Source organism: Chelonia mydas, chromosome 4 (assembly GCF_015237465.2).
Source record: "Chelonia mydas isolate rCheMyd1 chromosome 4, rCheMyd1.pri.v2, whole genome shotgun sequence".
Lineage (NCBI taxonomy): Eukaryota > Metazoa > Chordata > Testudines > Cheloniidae > Chelonia > Chelonia mydas.
In genome coordinates this window covers 127621733-127638952 of record NC_057852.1, presented here as the reverse complement: position 1 = coordinate 127638952, position 17220 = coordinate 127621733, and the positions used below count along the sequence as shown (strand labels likewise).

Below are 17220 nucleotides of genomic sequence, written 5' to 3'. Positions count from 1 at the left end.
AGCTTGCTTGGCAGGCTAATGGGGAGTCAAAAGCCCTAGCTCCCAATCTCCAACGCTTAGCAAATACTCTCAGAGCTGAAGGGAAATCAGGACCCTGAAGCCCCAGCTGAGCTGGGAGCCAGCAATCCAAGGGTCTCTGCTTCCCATAAGCCTTCCAGACAATTTCATTTGCACGTTATATAACACTTTGTTTTTTCAAAAATTTTTTTTTGGTTTCCATTTTGGAATGAAAACCAGGATTTCAAGTTGGAATGAAACCAAAGTTCGAAAACCTCCATGAAATGGAATTATTGTTCTCCACACAGCTCTAATTAAAACGTCACCTGTAGTTTCAAATGGAAAAAATATTCTTCACCACTTCCTATCCTAACTGTTGTGGAGCGTTTCTATTTCATAGTAAGATTTGTTATCTATTCTCCCTTCTATATATGCACACAACTCCTTCAATGCTAATGGAAATCGTGTTCATAAGTCAACTGGCCATATAGAAAGAACCTCCCATTTTACCATCATGATATACCAATGGTTCATCAACCCGAAAAGCTAGAAGCCTAATGTTATTCCTACACCAAGCTCTCTTATATGGCTACATGCTGAGCTACCATCAGCAGGTTTTTAACACAACACACAGTATTAAGGATAGATTTTCCATGAGCTATAGCAACATGGACATGCTTCAAATTTTCACTTAATGTTTCAGTAGTGAACACTAGACAAAATAAGGCTTGAGCCCTCTTACTGTATGCAAGAGGGTCCGAATAAAGTTACCTGAATAGGCTTCAAAAGGTCTTTAGAAAGAAACACACATCTCTCTTCACCAAGAAAGCGTACAGAAACCACGGATCCTAAACCAGCCTTGTCCAATAAGAATTTGTAAACCTGAAAGACAAGAGCAAGCATTTTAGAAACAGTACTTTTCCTGCTTATTGTCCTTTCATTTGGTATGTGTTTTGCCCCTGTATTTTGAAAAAAGATGGAAGTAACGTGGCTGCCATAGGGCATCCCTTTACATACCCTGTGAATATAGCTGCCTATCCTGGTCTTCTGGTCTCCTATCCAGGAACGCAGAAGGCCATTTCCCTTTTACCACAGGTGCTTTTTAATCTTCAATTTAAAAGGATACCAGAAGGACTCACAGGTATACAGCAGGAGACTGACTCCCACCCACGTCTCTCTCCCCTCCCTAACTCATTCTCCAAGTCCCACAGTACTTCCAGTTCTTCCCAAATATATTATATACACACACACACTCCCAATTACCCCCAGGTGTCAGTAATCCCCAACAGAAACTGGTTAATTGACTTCATATAAACTTGCAATCTTCCCAGCATTGCAGCAACCTTAGTGACTAGGGTGCTACAAATAGTATCAAGAAAAGGAGTACTTGTGGCACCTTAGAGACTAACCAGTTTATTTGAGCATGAGCTTTCGTGAGCTACAGCTCACTTCATCGGATGCATAGCATATCGTGGAAACTGCCTGTCACAATAGCATTTTTATTTCCTTGTTTGGCCATCAGAACACATCCGAGAATGATGTTTGCATTTCACTGACACTGATGTTAGCAGAGGTTTGAGAATGATGTTTGTAAGCTTAATGCCATGGAACAAAAAGACAATACTGTAGGTACCATAAGTTTCCAGAACTAAATTGTGACTGTAAGCGTAAATTTAAATTTAGGTGAGGTCTGTCCCATCATTTTAAAATATACAGTTACTTACTATTTACTGAGCATTTTTCATGATCAAAGTTGTTTTCAAATATTAACCAACAGTCCTGCAAGACAGACCATAGAACTGTGCCTTAAAACTCCACAGCATTCCTTGTTAAAGTGACTCATGAAATTTTTTTACACTGTGTACCTAAAAATATGTCATAGAAAAGACTCTATACCTAAATGTATTTACTGAATAAACAAGTTCCCGGGCTATACAATGCATTCAGATACATGTAAGGGCTGTACTTCCCATTTGATGCTCTGTAGTCCAAAAAGTTTAAGAATTTAGATATTTTCACGGTGGCACTGGAAACTATGTATAATGTATCTGTAGCATTTATAACAATCCACGAATTCAAGAAACAAGTGAAAAGCAGACTTCCCCAGTACTGTATGACTGTATTTCCAATTTACACACAAGCAGATTTTTAAATAAACAATGCTAATTTCAGCAGTCTTATCAAAACTGAGCTAAAAAAAGCTGAATTAATTTGCATAACCAAAAAACAAACACCCCTTGGTTGTTTGGCTGCATAAGACGACCTTAATGCTGCAAGTAGCCTAGTAGTTTATTCTGATGTGTATAACAGAATGTTCTAAACTCCACCTGTATCAGTAAAAATAGTTAATCATCTCTTCCATCTCATTACCTTTTAAGGAAATCAAAGGACTCCAGGCCACACAACTCCTAAAGTTTGACAGAACTCTAATCCAATGACACTAGTACTTTTCCCTAGAAATACCAACAGTACAGATTACTGAACTCCCCTCCACCATACTTCACTACAGATTGAAAACTGGATGATGTATTCAGTTTTCCAGACACATGGATACCAGGACAGTATAAGAATTTAAAAAGTAAAATAAATCTATAGTGGGTAAGTAAATGCATATTACCAGAAAAAGGGCCTTTCACGATCTCTACTGACTGGTCCACATAAAGTGTAAATCAATCTGCTACAGCTGCTACCTAAGGAGAATTTATGTCCTTTGGCTCAAGCAGTTAAAACTCATGCTTTTGAGTGTATGAGATCCAGGGTTCAATCCTCACAAAATGACCCAAAGCAGGCAACTATCACATGGGCACAGGAATTGAAAGTTTACAGAGCACTGAGCCATGGGGACAAAGGCTTGAAACAACATGCATCTTCAATGCCTGATCACCTTTCCATCTCTCACCAAAACCCCTTCAGAAGTAGTACCCGTGGGAAATTAGAGAAGGGAAAAGGATTTGAAACATCTCTCCCACTCCAAAACACAATCCTAGAAATAGTCAGAGATCCACTATGAGGCAGTACAAGGCATCCCTTCAATGTAAGAATGGAAAATACTGCTCTCAAATGCTTAGAGACCCTGCCTACCCATGGCTACAGAACTAAGCTTTAGTACAATTTCAGATTTCTCACATGGGTGCATAAAGAGTGCTACACACAACATGCATTCAGCCATTTTGGTGAAGCTGGATTTTATTTTTAGATTAGAGGTTTTTAAAACAGTAAATTCTAATTTTTGGACTGCTGATCACATTAAAAACAAATTCTGAAGCCTACAAAACCAGGAACTAGGAAATACTGCCTTCAGATCAAATACTGAAGTGCAGTTGATCAGGCCAATTTGTATACTTACCATTGCCGGCCACTGAACAGTATCTGTAGAGTTGGCTTGAGATTTTCGTTCAGCAAGTACCAATTTTTGCTCTACTAGAAATCCTCTCATTTTATGGTTGTAGACCTCAATCCATCTTCTTCTCTCCCATGACTCACCATCAAACTCCACACATACCTAGAGGAATGGGGAAGAAGTTAAAAATCTAGGACATGACCATCAGATTGCTGTTTAGATAGAAGGAAGAGAAAGACCAAGGCAAGTGCTATGAAAGAGAATTTTTTTGTGACCCTAAGAACCCTTCATTGCCCGATGGCAGATGGCCCACTATACTGTAACTCATAATCAGGCCTGACGCAGCCACTATCTATAAGACACTGTTGTCATAATATGTATCGAAAATGTATCGTAATCATATATAAACTGGGGATATGCTGGTCAGGAACATCATTGTGTGATGTATGTATAAGTTGTATATAGAAGAACCTCAGAGTTACAAACATTTCAGAATTATGAACAACCTTCATTCCCCAGGTTTTTGTAACTCTGAACAAAACGTCAGTATCTCTTTCAAAAGTTTACAACTGAATATTGACTGAATACAGCTTTGAAACTTTACTACGCAGAAGAAAAATGCTGCCTTTTTTTTTTAAGTAGTTTACATTTAACACAGTACTGTATTTGCTTTTTTTGGTCTCTGTTGCTACCTGATTGTGTACTTCCAGTTCCAAACGAAGTGTGGGGTTGACTGGTCAGTTTGTAACTCTGAGGTTCTACTGTACAAGGAATTACGCACGTGTGTGTGTGCTGAAAATATGTTCTTCAAATGTGTTTTGAAGGCAGGGCATAAATCAAATCTACCCTAGACAAAGGAATTTGGATTTATCAATCTGTACCCCCAGGAAATCTTCCTGAGACAAAGACACTGGACTTTGGAATATATAAGGGGAAGCAAAAAGACATTCTAGTTATCCATCACTTAGGGGACATAAGAAACAGCACCCTAGGAGCCTGTGAACAGTGGATCCTCTTGGCTGAAGGGCAGGAGCTGCTGCTACAATTCCCTGGTGTGGCAGGGAGCGGAAACAGTCCCCAGCAAAGTTCACTTTTGCTAAGGCAGAAAGGTAACTCAGTGGCTTACAGTTCTGGGCTGCATTGAGGAGAATGCCACTTTTTTTACCTTACCCAACAATTAAGTTTAATTATAAGCACTTATTCTTACTAAAATGTCCAATTATTGCATTTTTGTCACACAATGAAACAATTACTATACAATAATTACACTGCTCTATTTTTAAATTAAAAACTAGTAAACTTAAATTCCAACCTAGTCAATGTTATGCAACATCTTTAACCATAAAATTCCAGTCTTCTATATCACTTACCCATCTCCACAGTGAGCCACATTCTAATTTGAAATTAATGTATTTCAACAGCTCCACTACTGCTGCTGAGAGTTGAAACAATGTTTATCTTAATACAGAAGAAAAGCTTATTAAAATGTAGGGTTTTTTTAATACCATGTCAGAACATCATTCAATTCTCACTTTCTATTTTTTCAGCACCCAAGCGTGTTAGCTGCTTTACAGAAACATATGAAAAGATCAGTCTCTGCACAATGGAGCTTAAATTTTGCATGTATTGCAAGAAGAGGGTGACAAAAAGAGTGAGGAAAGATCATTTAACTTTATTGCTGTAAATGTTAACTATCTGATTACTTTTTTTTTTTAATTTGTGCAGATCTTGGGGAGCTGTTAAATTTAAAAAAAAAAAAAAAAAAAAAAAAAAAAAAAAGTACAAAATATTCCTCACTTCTGAGTGAGGAGAATATGGTAGCTTGATGAACTGGTTTTGGGATGTCATTTCATGCCTGGTAAGGAACATGAAGAAAGGTGTGGACAAAGGAAGAGAAAACGTAATATAAAAAAATGCTGCCTCCATTCCTGCATATGCATATATTATTGCTTGCATGCAACTGTGTTTACAGGTTGCACTCCATATAGGTTTTTACATGCCCCCTTCCCAATCACCATAATATCTGACAACATGTGAGGTGTTAGGGCAAAGTTTTTGTAGCATTGATTTTTGAGAATATTTTGTAAAACCTAAATGATTTTGTTTTGAGTGAAACATCCCTTAGAGTGTGCAACCCAACACTGCAGCACTTTGATAACATGAGAATCAAAAGTCAAACTCACAGAAACAAGAGTGAAACTGACTAATCTTTTCACTGTCCAAGCTGAATAGCAGACAATAAGCAAACAGGATAAGCAGAAACACTAGGTTGTTTGTTACTAATAGTTTAGACAAAAGAACATATCAGCAATTGGAAAACAACATGTTTTGATAATTTTACATTTGGTATTACTTGAAACAAATAGTTAAAGGTGAAAATATTACAAAGACCAAGCACTATGCAGTTTTGTAGCTGTGTTGGTCCCAGGATACGAGCAAGACAAGGTTATTGGATCAACTTCTGTTGGTGAGAGAGAGAAGCTTTCAAGCTTACAGAGAGCTCTTCTCCAGGGCTGGGAAATGTACTCAGAGCATCCCAGCTAAATACAAGCCATAAATCCAATCTATAACCCACTAAACCTCCCTTTTCGTTTCCCCTGCCCCCCATGACTGGAGGGGTGTTAACAGGCCACTTCACCTTCAATGGTCCCTTAAAATGTGTTAAATAGTTATGCTAAACAATGTCTCTATTCAGTCCATGAGTTTTAGGCTATGTCTACACTACAGACCTTATGGCAGCACAGCTGTACTGATGTAGGTGTGCCATTGTAAGGTTTCCTGTGTAGCCGCTCTAAGCAGGTGGGAGAGAGCGCTCCTCCTGGCATAATTAAACCATCCCCAATGAGTGGCGGTAGCTATGTCACAGGAGAGCATCTCTTGCCCACACAGTGCTGTCCACACCAGCACTTTTGTCCGTCAGGGGTGTGTTTTCCCCTCCGCCCCCATACCTCTTACCAACGTATGTTTTACCAACAAAAGTGCTAGTGTAGCCAAAGCCTAAGGCTTTGTCTACGCTACGTAGCTTTTAGCGACATGGCTGTGCCGCCACAGCTGTGCCGCTAAAAGCTGTGCAGTTTAGCCGCTGTTTGTCGGCTCTCCTGACAACAGCATGCTGTTCACACCGGCACTTGTCTCAGCAAAACTTTTGTCTTTCGGGAGATGGGGGTGTTTAAATACCTCTGAAAGACAAAAGTTTTGTCATTCAATTGCCAGTTCAGACATAGCCTTCGTGTCTAGCTGCCCCCCATGACTGGAGGGGGGTTAATAGACCACTTCACCTTAAATGATCCCTTGAAATATGTGTTAACTAGTTATGCTAAACAATCTGTTCCCTCTTGTATTTAAACTGTGACTCTCTTTCCCAGACCTGAAGAAGAGCAGTGCGTAAGCTCGAAAGCTTGTCTCTCACCAAAAGAAGTTGATCCAATAAAAGATGTTACTTCACCCACCATGTCTCTCTTCAGACTAAGCACTGCAATTCAAATCTCTGTTCCTCAACATGAATTTTCAGTTCACCACCACTCTGAAAGCTTTTGCTATAAATTCCTTTTACACCCCCCCCCCTTTTCTTTTGAGACTGGCGGTGGGTTGTATGCTTTTTTGTACAAAAGCTCTTTATGATCACAACCATCTCCCTTGCCATCCTGGTGACTTTTCACACTAACACTTCTACTGGAGAGAGGAGAATGCATTAGAGTTAATCTCTTCTAGCAGAGCCGTAACCAATTACAGGTCTCACAGTAAAGCTCTGCAAAATCCCCAGCAGCACCTGCTCCTTTTCCTTTCTATTATCAGAGAGGGCTGAAGAGAGAGCACTCTGCAGCAATTTCTCCTCCCCAAACCATACAAGGCTTTGATACCTCCCCTGACATGCCATACATGGGCAAAACTCTACACCCAGCACACTAGATATGACTAAAATGCCATCCTCTGGAATTTAGGCTTCGTCTGTAGTGTAATCCCAAAGTTTACAAACCACAGAGAAATTAGTCAATTAGAACTATTTAGTAACTGTCTTGAAAGGAAAAGGGACAAACACTTCCTCAGATTATCAGACGCAGTCAGGGTCTCCCACTAAGGGAGCAAGGGAAAACCATATAACTAAAAGAAGTTAACCACAGCAGAAGTAGAGTCATGAAACAAGGCAGTCTGCCACCAAGTCAAAAGTAGAAGAAAATATAAAATTTACACACAATAAAACTCCATTACTACTTTGAAGTCCTGTCACTAGCAGATGCTTCCCGCACTACAACGGCTGTGGCCCAAGGAGAGCTAACTGGTCATATGGTGTTAACACCTTGTTTCCACCTAACATATATATTTTTAGCTGTCCTCTTATACAATTTAATACTTCCCAGTATTCTGCCATTTAAGTAATTGTCACAGTTGCCATTGGGACGTTTTCTGACTGTGAGAACCATCTAAACTCATGACCACCTAACAATCATGAATATCAGATGTCCACACTTATCATACCCGCGACCACGGTCAACAAGAAAATATTAAGGTATTGCAACAATAGCCACTACCAACATTAAAAGCATCAGCCCACCCCTCAAACTTATAAATGTATTGTAGTCATAGGAAGACATATTCACCATTGAAACAAAATTTATAACTGCAGTAGTGAAGTGTGCCGAAATGCGTCTTAACAGGTAGGATATAATACAAACTTTGTCCAGGTGGTAGGAGAAGACAGATAATCTATACATATTTAGAGGGTTTTTTTGTACATGTATTTAACATTCCAGAAGATTGAAAATATAGACATCAGCATATAGGTTGTTTTCAAACAGATAAGTAATTACTGACAGATTTATCTAGTCCAGAACAGTTTTTGAGAAACAGATGGAAACACATGCGTGTTCCCAAGAGGCAAGAGAGTCACCATATTGCACTCATCTCCCCAGAACGGTTACATAAACAGAACTTACCTTCAAGTCCCGTTTGGAAACATCTGGGTGCGAAACGGCCCTGATTCTGCCCGCTTTCCAGGGCCATTCAGAGACGTGAGCCGTGTCCCACGGGCCGTTGTTCTCCTCCTCAGACAGGCTCAGGAACCTCTTCCCTACGAGCAAGGGCCAGCTCTCCTCCAGCCGGAGCACCATCCTAGCGCATTGGGCAGCCCTGTTCTCCGCAGAAGAGACCCAGGCAACACGAACAAAGCAGTAATTTCCTTAGGCAAGCGCTCCGGGACAGCTGCACGCCGACCCCAACAAGCCCAGACGAGGCTGAGCGGAGCTTCCCGCTCTTGTTAGAGGACGGGGAGGATTTCTAGTTAGTCGCCGTTTAACCGTAGACACCGGGGGGAGTTTTGACACGACCGCGTTATGTCCGCGCAGGTGGGGAGAACGGAACGGCCGCAGCTACTGCGCAGCGCTGAGGGAACCTGTCCCGCTCCCAGACGCCAACCTCCGAGCCCCCCTTTGTTCCCGGCGAGCCCTCCTCAGCAGGAACAGACGAGCCAAGTCACTGGGCGTCAATGGAGCCGGCTGAGGGGGCAGCTCCTTGGAGAGGCCGCCGAGCCCCGCACCCGCCACCTCACTCCTCAGCACCCAGCCCTCACCGGCTCTTTCCCCCCATATACACAGCCCCCGGGCAGCACGTCCCGCTCAAGCCCCCGAAACAGCCCAAAGAGTCCCCCCTCAGCCCGAGCACAAACAGCACCCACCAACCCTCCCGGGCATTGCATACACCCTCTTAGTCACTCACACACACCCCTCAATGCGCCCTCCCGCGAGCTCTTCCCGCTCATTGGCCCGGCCCGGCACGAGGGGCGGGGCACGCGGCAAGCCTCCGCCTCGGATTGGCCGAGGGGCGGAGTTAGCTCTCGCAGTTCATCGGTTCGGTTTTTTAGAGGCTATACTTCCGAAGACGGTGATTCTTCCGCCGACCCCAGATAAAGGAGTCCCGGATCCCATTCCACTCTCAGAGGGTCCCGAGTCAGAAGCCAATATGGAAAACATTCAGCATGTAATTAGTAGCATCCATGTGATTTTTCCAGGTAGGTTGGCTGTGACTAGAGGGATCCATACGCGACTGGCGGAGGGATCTCAAATGTAGGCAAAAAGTGTGCGAGGGCCACTTATACGTGCGGTTAGCAGCGTACTCAGATATAGCACAGGGGGAGGGGGTACTTGCGGAGCTGTTCTGCGCAAGCGCACATTGCCAAGTGCACCTGCGGGCGTGCTGCGCATGACTCTGTGCGCGTGGGCACACAGGGAACGCTTGACGCCTACTGACGGTATGCTATAGCCATGCGCATCAGAAGGGAGGCTGATGATCGGGGAAGCATGGAAAGGAGGCTGAGGTGGCTCATAGGCGGCCATCTTGTATAGCAGCCTTGAAGGCTATGGAGAGGCCTTTTAGATTCAGGTCTTGACCAGTGTCCCCTTAAAGTTAAGCCAGAGGGATGAGGCAGCCAGGGCGCTCATAGGGGGAAGTGTGTTGGGGTACATTAGAAACACCACAGGTGGAGAAAGGAGAGATGGGTACACCACATCTTTTGGGTGATGGCAGCAAGACGCTCTCGAAGGCCAAGCTAATCATGAGAGGCAAGCTCCACACAGACCAGGACATACTAGCTCAAACCGGCACCAGACCCTGCTACAGCAACAGATGCATAACCTGTTGACATAGCTCCGTTGCTACACTGATCAGCACCCCCCACAACTCACTTTTCAAGATTTGTGGATCTTACAGATGCCTATCACAACATGTGGTGTCCCTCGTCCAGTGCACTAAATGTCCCAATAAAAACTATAAAAAGAACAGGAGTACTTGTGGCACCTTAGAGACTAACCAATTTATTTGAGCATAAGCTTTCGTGAGCTACAGCCCACTTCATCGGATACATACAGTGGAAAATACAGTAGGAGGATTTTATATACACAGAGAACATGAAACAATGGGTGTTAGCATACACACTGTAATGAGAGCGCTCAGGTAAGGTGAGCTATTACCAGCAGGAGAGAAAAAAAACCTTTTGTAGTGATAATCAAGGTGGGCCATTTCCAGCAGTTGACAAGAATATCTGAGGAACAGTAAGGGGGAAAAATAAACATGGGGAAATAGTTTTACTTTGTGTAATGACACATCCACTCCCAGTCTCTATTCAAGCCTAAGTTAATGGTGTCCAATTTGCAAATTAATTCCAATTCAGCAGTCTCTCGTTGGAGTGTGTTTTTGAAGGTTTTTGTTGAAGAATTGCGACTTTTAGGTCTGTAATGGAGTGACCAGAGAGATTGAAGTGTTCTCCGACTGGCTTTTGAATGTTATAATTCTTGATGTCTGATTTGTGTCCATTTATTCTTTTATGTAGACACTGTCCAGTTTGGCCAATGTACATGGTAGAGGGGCATTGCTGGCACATAATGGCATATATCACATTGGTAGATGTGCAGGTGAACGAGCCTCTGATAGTGTGGCTGATGTGATTAGGTCCTATGATGGTGTCCCCTGAATAGATATGTGGACACAGTTGGCAACAGGCTATGTTGCAAGGATAGGTTCCTGGGTTAGTGTTTTTGTTGTGTGGTGTGTAGTTGCTGGTGAGTGTTTGCTTCAAGTTGGGGGGCTGTCTGTAAGCAAGGACTGGCCTGTCTCCCAAGATCTGTGAGAGTGATGGGTCATCCTATGTGGGTGAACTGACAATCACTACACTCTGAAATGAACTTACACAGGAAAATAATGCAAGATAAAAAGACCACATCACCGTGGGTGAACACTTTTCACAGCTATCTGTATTTGAGCTCTCAATCCTCAATCTCAGAAGAAACCTGCACAACACCTTCAAAAGACAAGCTTAAATTCACAACTTTCCTATGAATGGACTGAATAGAGACATTGGATTTATGGCTTATTACAACCATTTATAACCCACCCCCCTCGCTTTTTTTCTCCTTTCCTCTTATGACTGGAGAGGTGTTAACTCCCCACTCAAATGGTTCCTTGAAGTATGTGTTAACTATCTATGCTAAACAATCTGTTTCACCTTGTAGTTAGCTATGACACTCTGAGTACATTTCCCAGACCTGAAGAAGAGCTGTGTGTAAACTTCAAAGCTTGTCTCTCACCAACAGAGGCTTGTCCAATAAAAGATACTATCTCACCCACCTTGTCTCTGTAATAAAGAAAAATGCCCACTGTGAGCCACTGAGCTGGCTTAGTCTTATTTGATGCCAAGAGACATCCACTGTGATCCAACATTCCATGAGTACCCATCTGGCCATCATCCAACATCCAGCTTCACTATGTAAGATGTGGGAAGAAGAAGAATAGAGAGAGAACTACTAAAACAGAGAACGTATTACATCATCCAACCTGCTGCCTTCTGCTGGTTATAGAAGAAGCAGATAACCCACAATCCATACCTTCCTCTGGGTTCTTCCCAACACAAGGGCGTCCCTGAGGTCCACTCTCCTTCTGCCCCTTGCAGTCCACCTCAGCCAGGGATTCCATCACATCCTGCAGTTGTCTGTTGAAGACTGGTGTCATAAAAATAAAGGGAAGGGTAAACCCCTGTAAAATCCCTCCTGGCCAGAGGAAATCTCCTCTCACCTGTAAAGGGTTAAGAAGCTAAAGGTAACCTCGCTGGCACCTGACCAAAATGACCAATGAGGAGACAAGATAATTTCAAAAGCTGGGAGGAGGGAGAGAAACAAAGGGTATGTGTGTCTGTCTATAGTTTGTCTTTGCCGGGGATAGACCAGGAATGAAGCCTTAGAACTTTTAGTAAGTAATCTAGCTAGGTACGTGTTAGATTATGATTTCTTTAAATGGCTGAGAAAAGAATTGTGCTGAATAGAATAACTATTTCTGTCTGTGTATCTTTTTTGTAACTTAAGGTTTTGCCTAGAGGGGTTCTCTATGTTTTGAATCTAATTACCCTGTAAAGTATTTACCATCCTGATTTTACAGGGGGGATTTTTTTTTATTTCTATTTACTTCTATTTCTATTAAAAGTCTTCTTGTAAGAAAACTGAATGCTTTTTCATTGTTCTCAGATCCAAGGGTTTGGGTCTGTGGTCACCTATGCAAATTGGTGAGGCTTTTTATCCAACATTTCCCTGGAAAGGGGGGGTGCAAGTGTTGGGAGGATTGTTCATTGTTCTTAAGATCCAAGGGTCTGGGTCTGTAGTCACCTAGGCAAATTGGTGAGGCTTTTTACCAAACCTTGTCCAGGAAGTGGGGTGCAAGGTTTTGGGAAGTATTTTGGGGGGGAAGACGTGTCCAACAGCTCTTCCCCAGTAACCAGTATTTGTTTGGTGGTGGTAGCGGCCAATCCAAGGACAAAGGGTGGAATATTTTGTACCTTGGGGAAGTTTTGACCTAAGCTGGTAAAGATAAGCTTAGGAGGTTTTTTTTCATGCAGGTCCCCACATCTGTACCCTAGAGTTCAGAGTGGGGGAGGAACCTTGACATGGTGGCAGAGTGGTGGGATTAACCTGAAATCATTTTGAGATCCAGTTGAGATTTTTTTTTGAACTAGAAATACAGATTTTAAAAAAAGGAGATTTTTTTTTTCTTTCCTTTGGAAAGGAAGTCCAGAAGCAGCTGAAACTGAAAGCAGCTTGTTTTTTTCTCTGCTTTGTGGCCAAGCAGAGACAAAAGGGGATTATCTTTGTGAATTGCAGGTTTTCTTTGCCTGGAGGCAGGGTACTTAACTCCTGCAGGGAAATTCACAGTCTTCCAACCCAGAGTTTTTTTTTTTTCCCTAAAAGTAAATAGAAGGGGGGGTGTTCTACCCATTTGCCTGGAGACAAAAGTGGCAAGGGTTTTTTTCTTTGGATTTTGATTTTTTACAAGGAGCACAAGTTTAAAAAGGAAACTTGGTTTTTCTTTGGGCTGGGTAAACAGGTTTCAAAGTAGCTGGAAGTTTTTGCTTTGATTTGGGCCCAGAGCAGAGACAAGGGAATTGTCTTTTTTTTTTTTTTGTAGGCTGACAATCACTATCAGAGAATAGGTATTCTATTCCAGCACAGCAAAATTTTACAGCCAAGTTTTTTTTTTGTTTATTTCTAAACCTCGGGTGTAAAGTTAGTTAAAAACAGAGAGGTTAGAATGACAAAATCTGCGGCTCGACTACGGCTGGAATTAGCCAGATTTCAGGCTGAGGAAAGACAAAGGGAACATGAAAGACAGATAGAACTCATCCGGCTGAAGAAGGAGGAGAAGGAACAAGAAAGGGAGGCAGCGAAAGAGGCAGCGAAAGAGGCAGAACAACACCAAGCGGCTGCTCACAGGAGAGCTATGGAAGCAAGGGACAAAGAACTGGAGGAGAAGGAAAAAGAGAGGAAGTATGTGGAGGAGATAGAGAAGATAAAGGCTCAGGAGAATATCCCAACAAACCCTAGCTATCCTTCTCCAAGTACCACTTCCCATCCCAGAAAGTTCCCCACCTACAAAGCAGGCGATGATACTGAGGCCTTCCTAGAAAACTTCGAAAGGGCCTGCCTTGGGTACAACATCTCTACTGACCAATACATGGTAGAGCTGAGGCCGCAGCTCAGTGGACCCTTAGCTGAGGTGGCAGCTGAAATGCCTAAAGAACACATGAACAAGTATGAACTGTTTACATCCAAGGCGAGAGTCAGAATGGGGATAACACCCGAGCAGTCTCGTCGGAGGTTCAGAGCCCTAAGGTGGAAACCAGATGTGTCATTTACCCGACATGCCTACCACATTGTGAAGCATTGGGAGGCCTGGATATCCGGAGCAAGTGTTGAATCTCCAGTAAATTTGCCCTTCCTAATGCAAATGGAACAATTCTTAGAGGGTGTTCCTGAGGAAATAGAAAGATACATCCTAGATGGGAAGCCCAAAACTGTAATCGAGGCAGGAGAGATTGGAGCCAGATGGGTGGAGGTGGCAGAGAAGAAGAAAACTGGTCGCAGTTGGAGCGGAGACCAGAAGGGACAACCCCAGACCACACCCTATTACCGGGGGCCGCCCAAAGCCCCACCTACCTCCCAAAGAACCCTCCAGACCCCTTATCGTCCCTCCACCCCGTTCTCCAGCAACCCTCCTCGCCCCAGTGACCAGTCAGCTGGACGATGTTTTAAATGTAACGAGCTGGGGCATGTAAAGGCCAACTGCCCCAAGAACCCCAACAGATTACAGTTCATTGCACCGGAATCGCACCAGAGGTCCACAGGCCCAGATACCTCCCAGATACCCTTGGAGCGGAGGGAAACTGTGAGTGTGGGCGGGAAGAAGGTCACCGCGTGGAGGGACACCGGAGCACAAGTGTCAGCTATCCATGCTTCCTTAGTGGACCCCAATTTAATCAACCCAGAGATCCAAGTGACGATTCAACCCTTCAAGTCCAACTCTTTCGATTTGCCTACAGCCAAGTTGCCTGTCCAGTACAAGGGCTGGTCCGGAACGTGGACTTTTGCAGTCTATGATGATTATCCCATCCCCATGCTGTTGGGGGAAGACTTGGCCAATCATGTGAAGCAGGCCAAGAGGGTGGGAACGGTCACCCGCAGCCAGGCTAACCAAGCCGTGAGGCCTAGCTCTGTTCCGGAAACTTCTATCAGGACCCGGTCAGAGGTGATGGATCCGGACCCCAGACCAATGTCTGCAACAGCAGTAGTGGATCCAGTCCCAGAGACCCAGACGGAACCAGTCCCAGAACCGGAACCAGCCGAACAACCAACACCAGACCCATTGCCAGCACTGAATCCAGTACTTGCAACCTCAACACCAGAGGGCCCCACCGACCCTGAACCGACAGCAGCCGATAACCCGACACAAGAGGCTCAGCCGGAGCCTGAATCCCAACATAGTTCACCAGCGGAGAGCGGTTCACAGTCAACAGAAACAGCCCCATCCCCTATATCGCTTCCAGAGGGACCAAGCCTAGGTCCACAATCCAATAAGGAACTGATGTCTCCAGCATCAAGGGAACAGTTCCAGACTGAACAGGAAGCAGATGAAAGCCTCCAGAGAGCTTGGACGGCGGCACGGAGCCACCCACTGCCTCTCAGCTCTTCTAATCGATCCAGGTTTGTTGTAGAAAGAGGACTTTTATACAAGGAAACTCTTTCTGGTGGACACCAGGAAGACTGGCATCCTCAGAGGCAGTTGGTAGTTCCAACTAAATACCGGGCCAAGCTCTTGAGCTTAGCCCATGATCACCCTAGTGGCCATGCTGGGGTGAACAGGACCAAAGACCGTTTGGGGGGGTCATTCCACTGGGAGGGAATGGGCAAGGATGTTTCTACCTATGTCCAGTCTTGTGAGGTGTGCCAAAGAGTGGGAAAGCCCCAAGACCAGGTCAAATCCCCTCTCCAGCCACTCCCCATCATTGAAGTTCCATTTCAGCGAGTAGCTGTGGATATTCTGGGTCCTTTTCCGAAAAAGACACCCAGAGGAAAGCAGTACATACTGACTTTCATGGATTTTGCCACCCGATGGCCGGAAGCAGTAGCTCTAAGCAACACCAGGGCTAAAAGTGTGTGCCAGGCACTAGCAGACATTTTTGCCAGGGTAGGTTGGCCCTCCGACATCCTCACAGATGCAGGGACTAATTTCCTGGCAGGAACTATGAAAAACCTTTGGGAAGCTCATGGGGTAAATCACTTGGTTGCCACTCCTTACCACCATCAAACAAATGGCATGGTGGAGAAGTTTAATGGAACTTTGGGGGCCATGATACGTAAATTCGTAAATGAGCACTCCAATGATTGGGACCTAGTGTTGCAGCAGTTGCTCTTTGCCTACAGAGCTGTACCACACCCCAGTTTAGGGTTTTCCCCATTTGAACTTGTATATGGCCGTGAGGTTAAGGGGCCATTGCAGTTGGTGAAGCAGCAATGGGAGGGATTTACACCTTCTCCAGGAACTAACATTCTGGACTTTGTAACCAACCTACAAAACACCCTCCGAACCTCTTTAGCCCTTGCTAAAGAAAACTTACAGGATGCTCAAAAAGAGCAAAAAGCCTGGTATGATAAACATGCCAGAGAGCGTTCCTTCAAAGTAGGGGACCAGGTCATGGTCTTAAAGGCGCTCCAGGCCCATAAAATGGAAGCATCGTGGGAAGGGCCATTCACGGTCCAGGAGCGCCTGGGAGCTGTTAATTATCTCATAGCATTCCCCACCTCCAACCGAAAGCCTAAGAGGTACCATATTAATTCTCTAAAGCCCTTTTATTCCAGAGAATTAAAGGTTTGTCAGTTTACAGCCCAGGGAGGAGACGACGCTGAGTGGCCTGAAGGTGTCTACTACGAAGGGAAATGTGCTGGTGGTGTGGAAGAGGTGAACCTCTCCATGACCCTTGGGCGTATGCAGCGACAGCAGATCCAGGAGCTGTGCACTAGCTATGCGCCAACGTTCTCAGCCACCCCAGGACTGACTGAACGGGCATACCACTCCATTGACACAGGTAATGCTCGCCCAATTAGAGTCCAACCTTACCGGGTGTCTCCTCAAGCTAAAACTGCTATAGAACGGGAGATCCGGGATATGTTACAGATGGGTGTAATCCGCCCCTCTGAAAGTGCATGGGCATCTCCAGTGGTTCTAGTTCCCAAACCAGATGGGGAAATACGTTTTTGCGTGGACTACCGTAAGCTAAATGCTGTAACTCGCCCAGACAACTATCCAATGCCACGCACAGATGAACTATTAGAGAAACTGGGACGGGCCCAGTTCATCTCTACCTTGGACTTAACCAAGGGGTACTGGCAGGTACCGCTAGATGAATCTGCCAAGGAAAGGTCAGCCTTCACCACACATCTCGGGCTGTATGAATTTAATGTACTCCCTTTCGGGCTGCGAAATGCACCCGCCACCTTCCAAAGACTTGTAGATGGTCTCCTAGCAGGATTAGGAGAATATGCAGTCGCCTACCTTGACGATGTGGCCATATTTTC

The 17220-nt window shown here is 44.3% G+C and overlaps 1 protein-coding gene across 3 annotated transcripts in view; it reads right to left on the bottom strand.

Moving 5' to 3' along the window:
- KDM3A (lysine demethylase 3A) overlaps positions 1 to 9423 on the bottom strand; it is a 46697-nt gene extending 37274 nt beyond the window's left edge. For 2 of the 3 annotated variants that reach the window (XR_005225259.2, XM_037898295.2), the window contains exons 1-3: positions 8272 to 9098; positions 3344 to 3499; positions 769 to 879 (exon numbers count right to left, since the gene is read on the bottom strand). Coding sequence is in view for 2 of the 3 variants with exons in the window: in XM_037898295.2 (XP_037754223.1) it covers positions 769 to 879; positions 3344 to 3499; positions 8272 to 8445 (441 nt within the window). In the remaining variant the exon portion in view is untranslated. Of the gene's footprint in view, positions 1 to 768; positions 880 to 3343; positions 3500 to 8271 lie in introns of all 3 variants that reach the window. The other variant, XM_007063710.4, reaches the window with a different exon arrangement.
- Positions 9424 to 17220: the final 7797 nt, after the last annotated feature.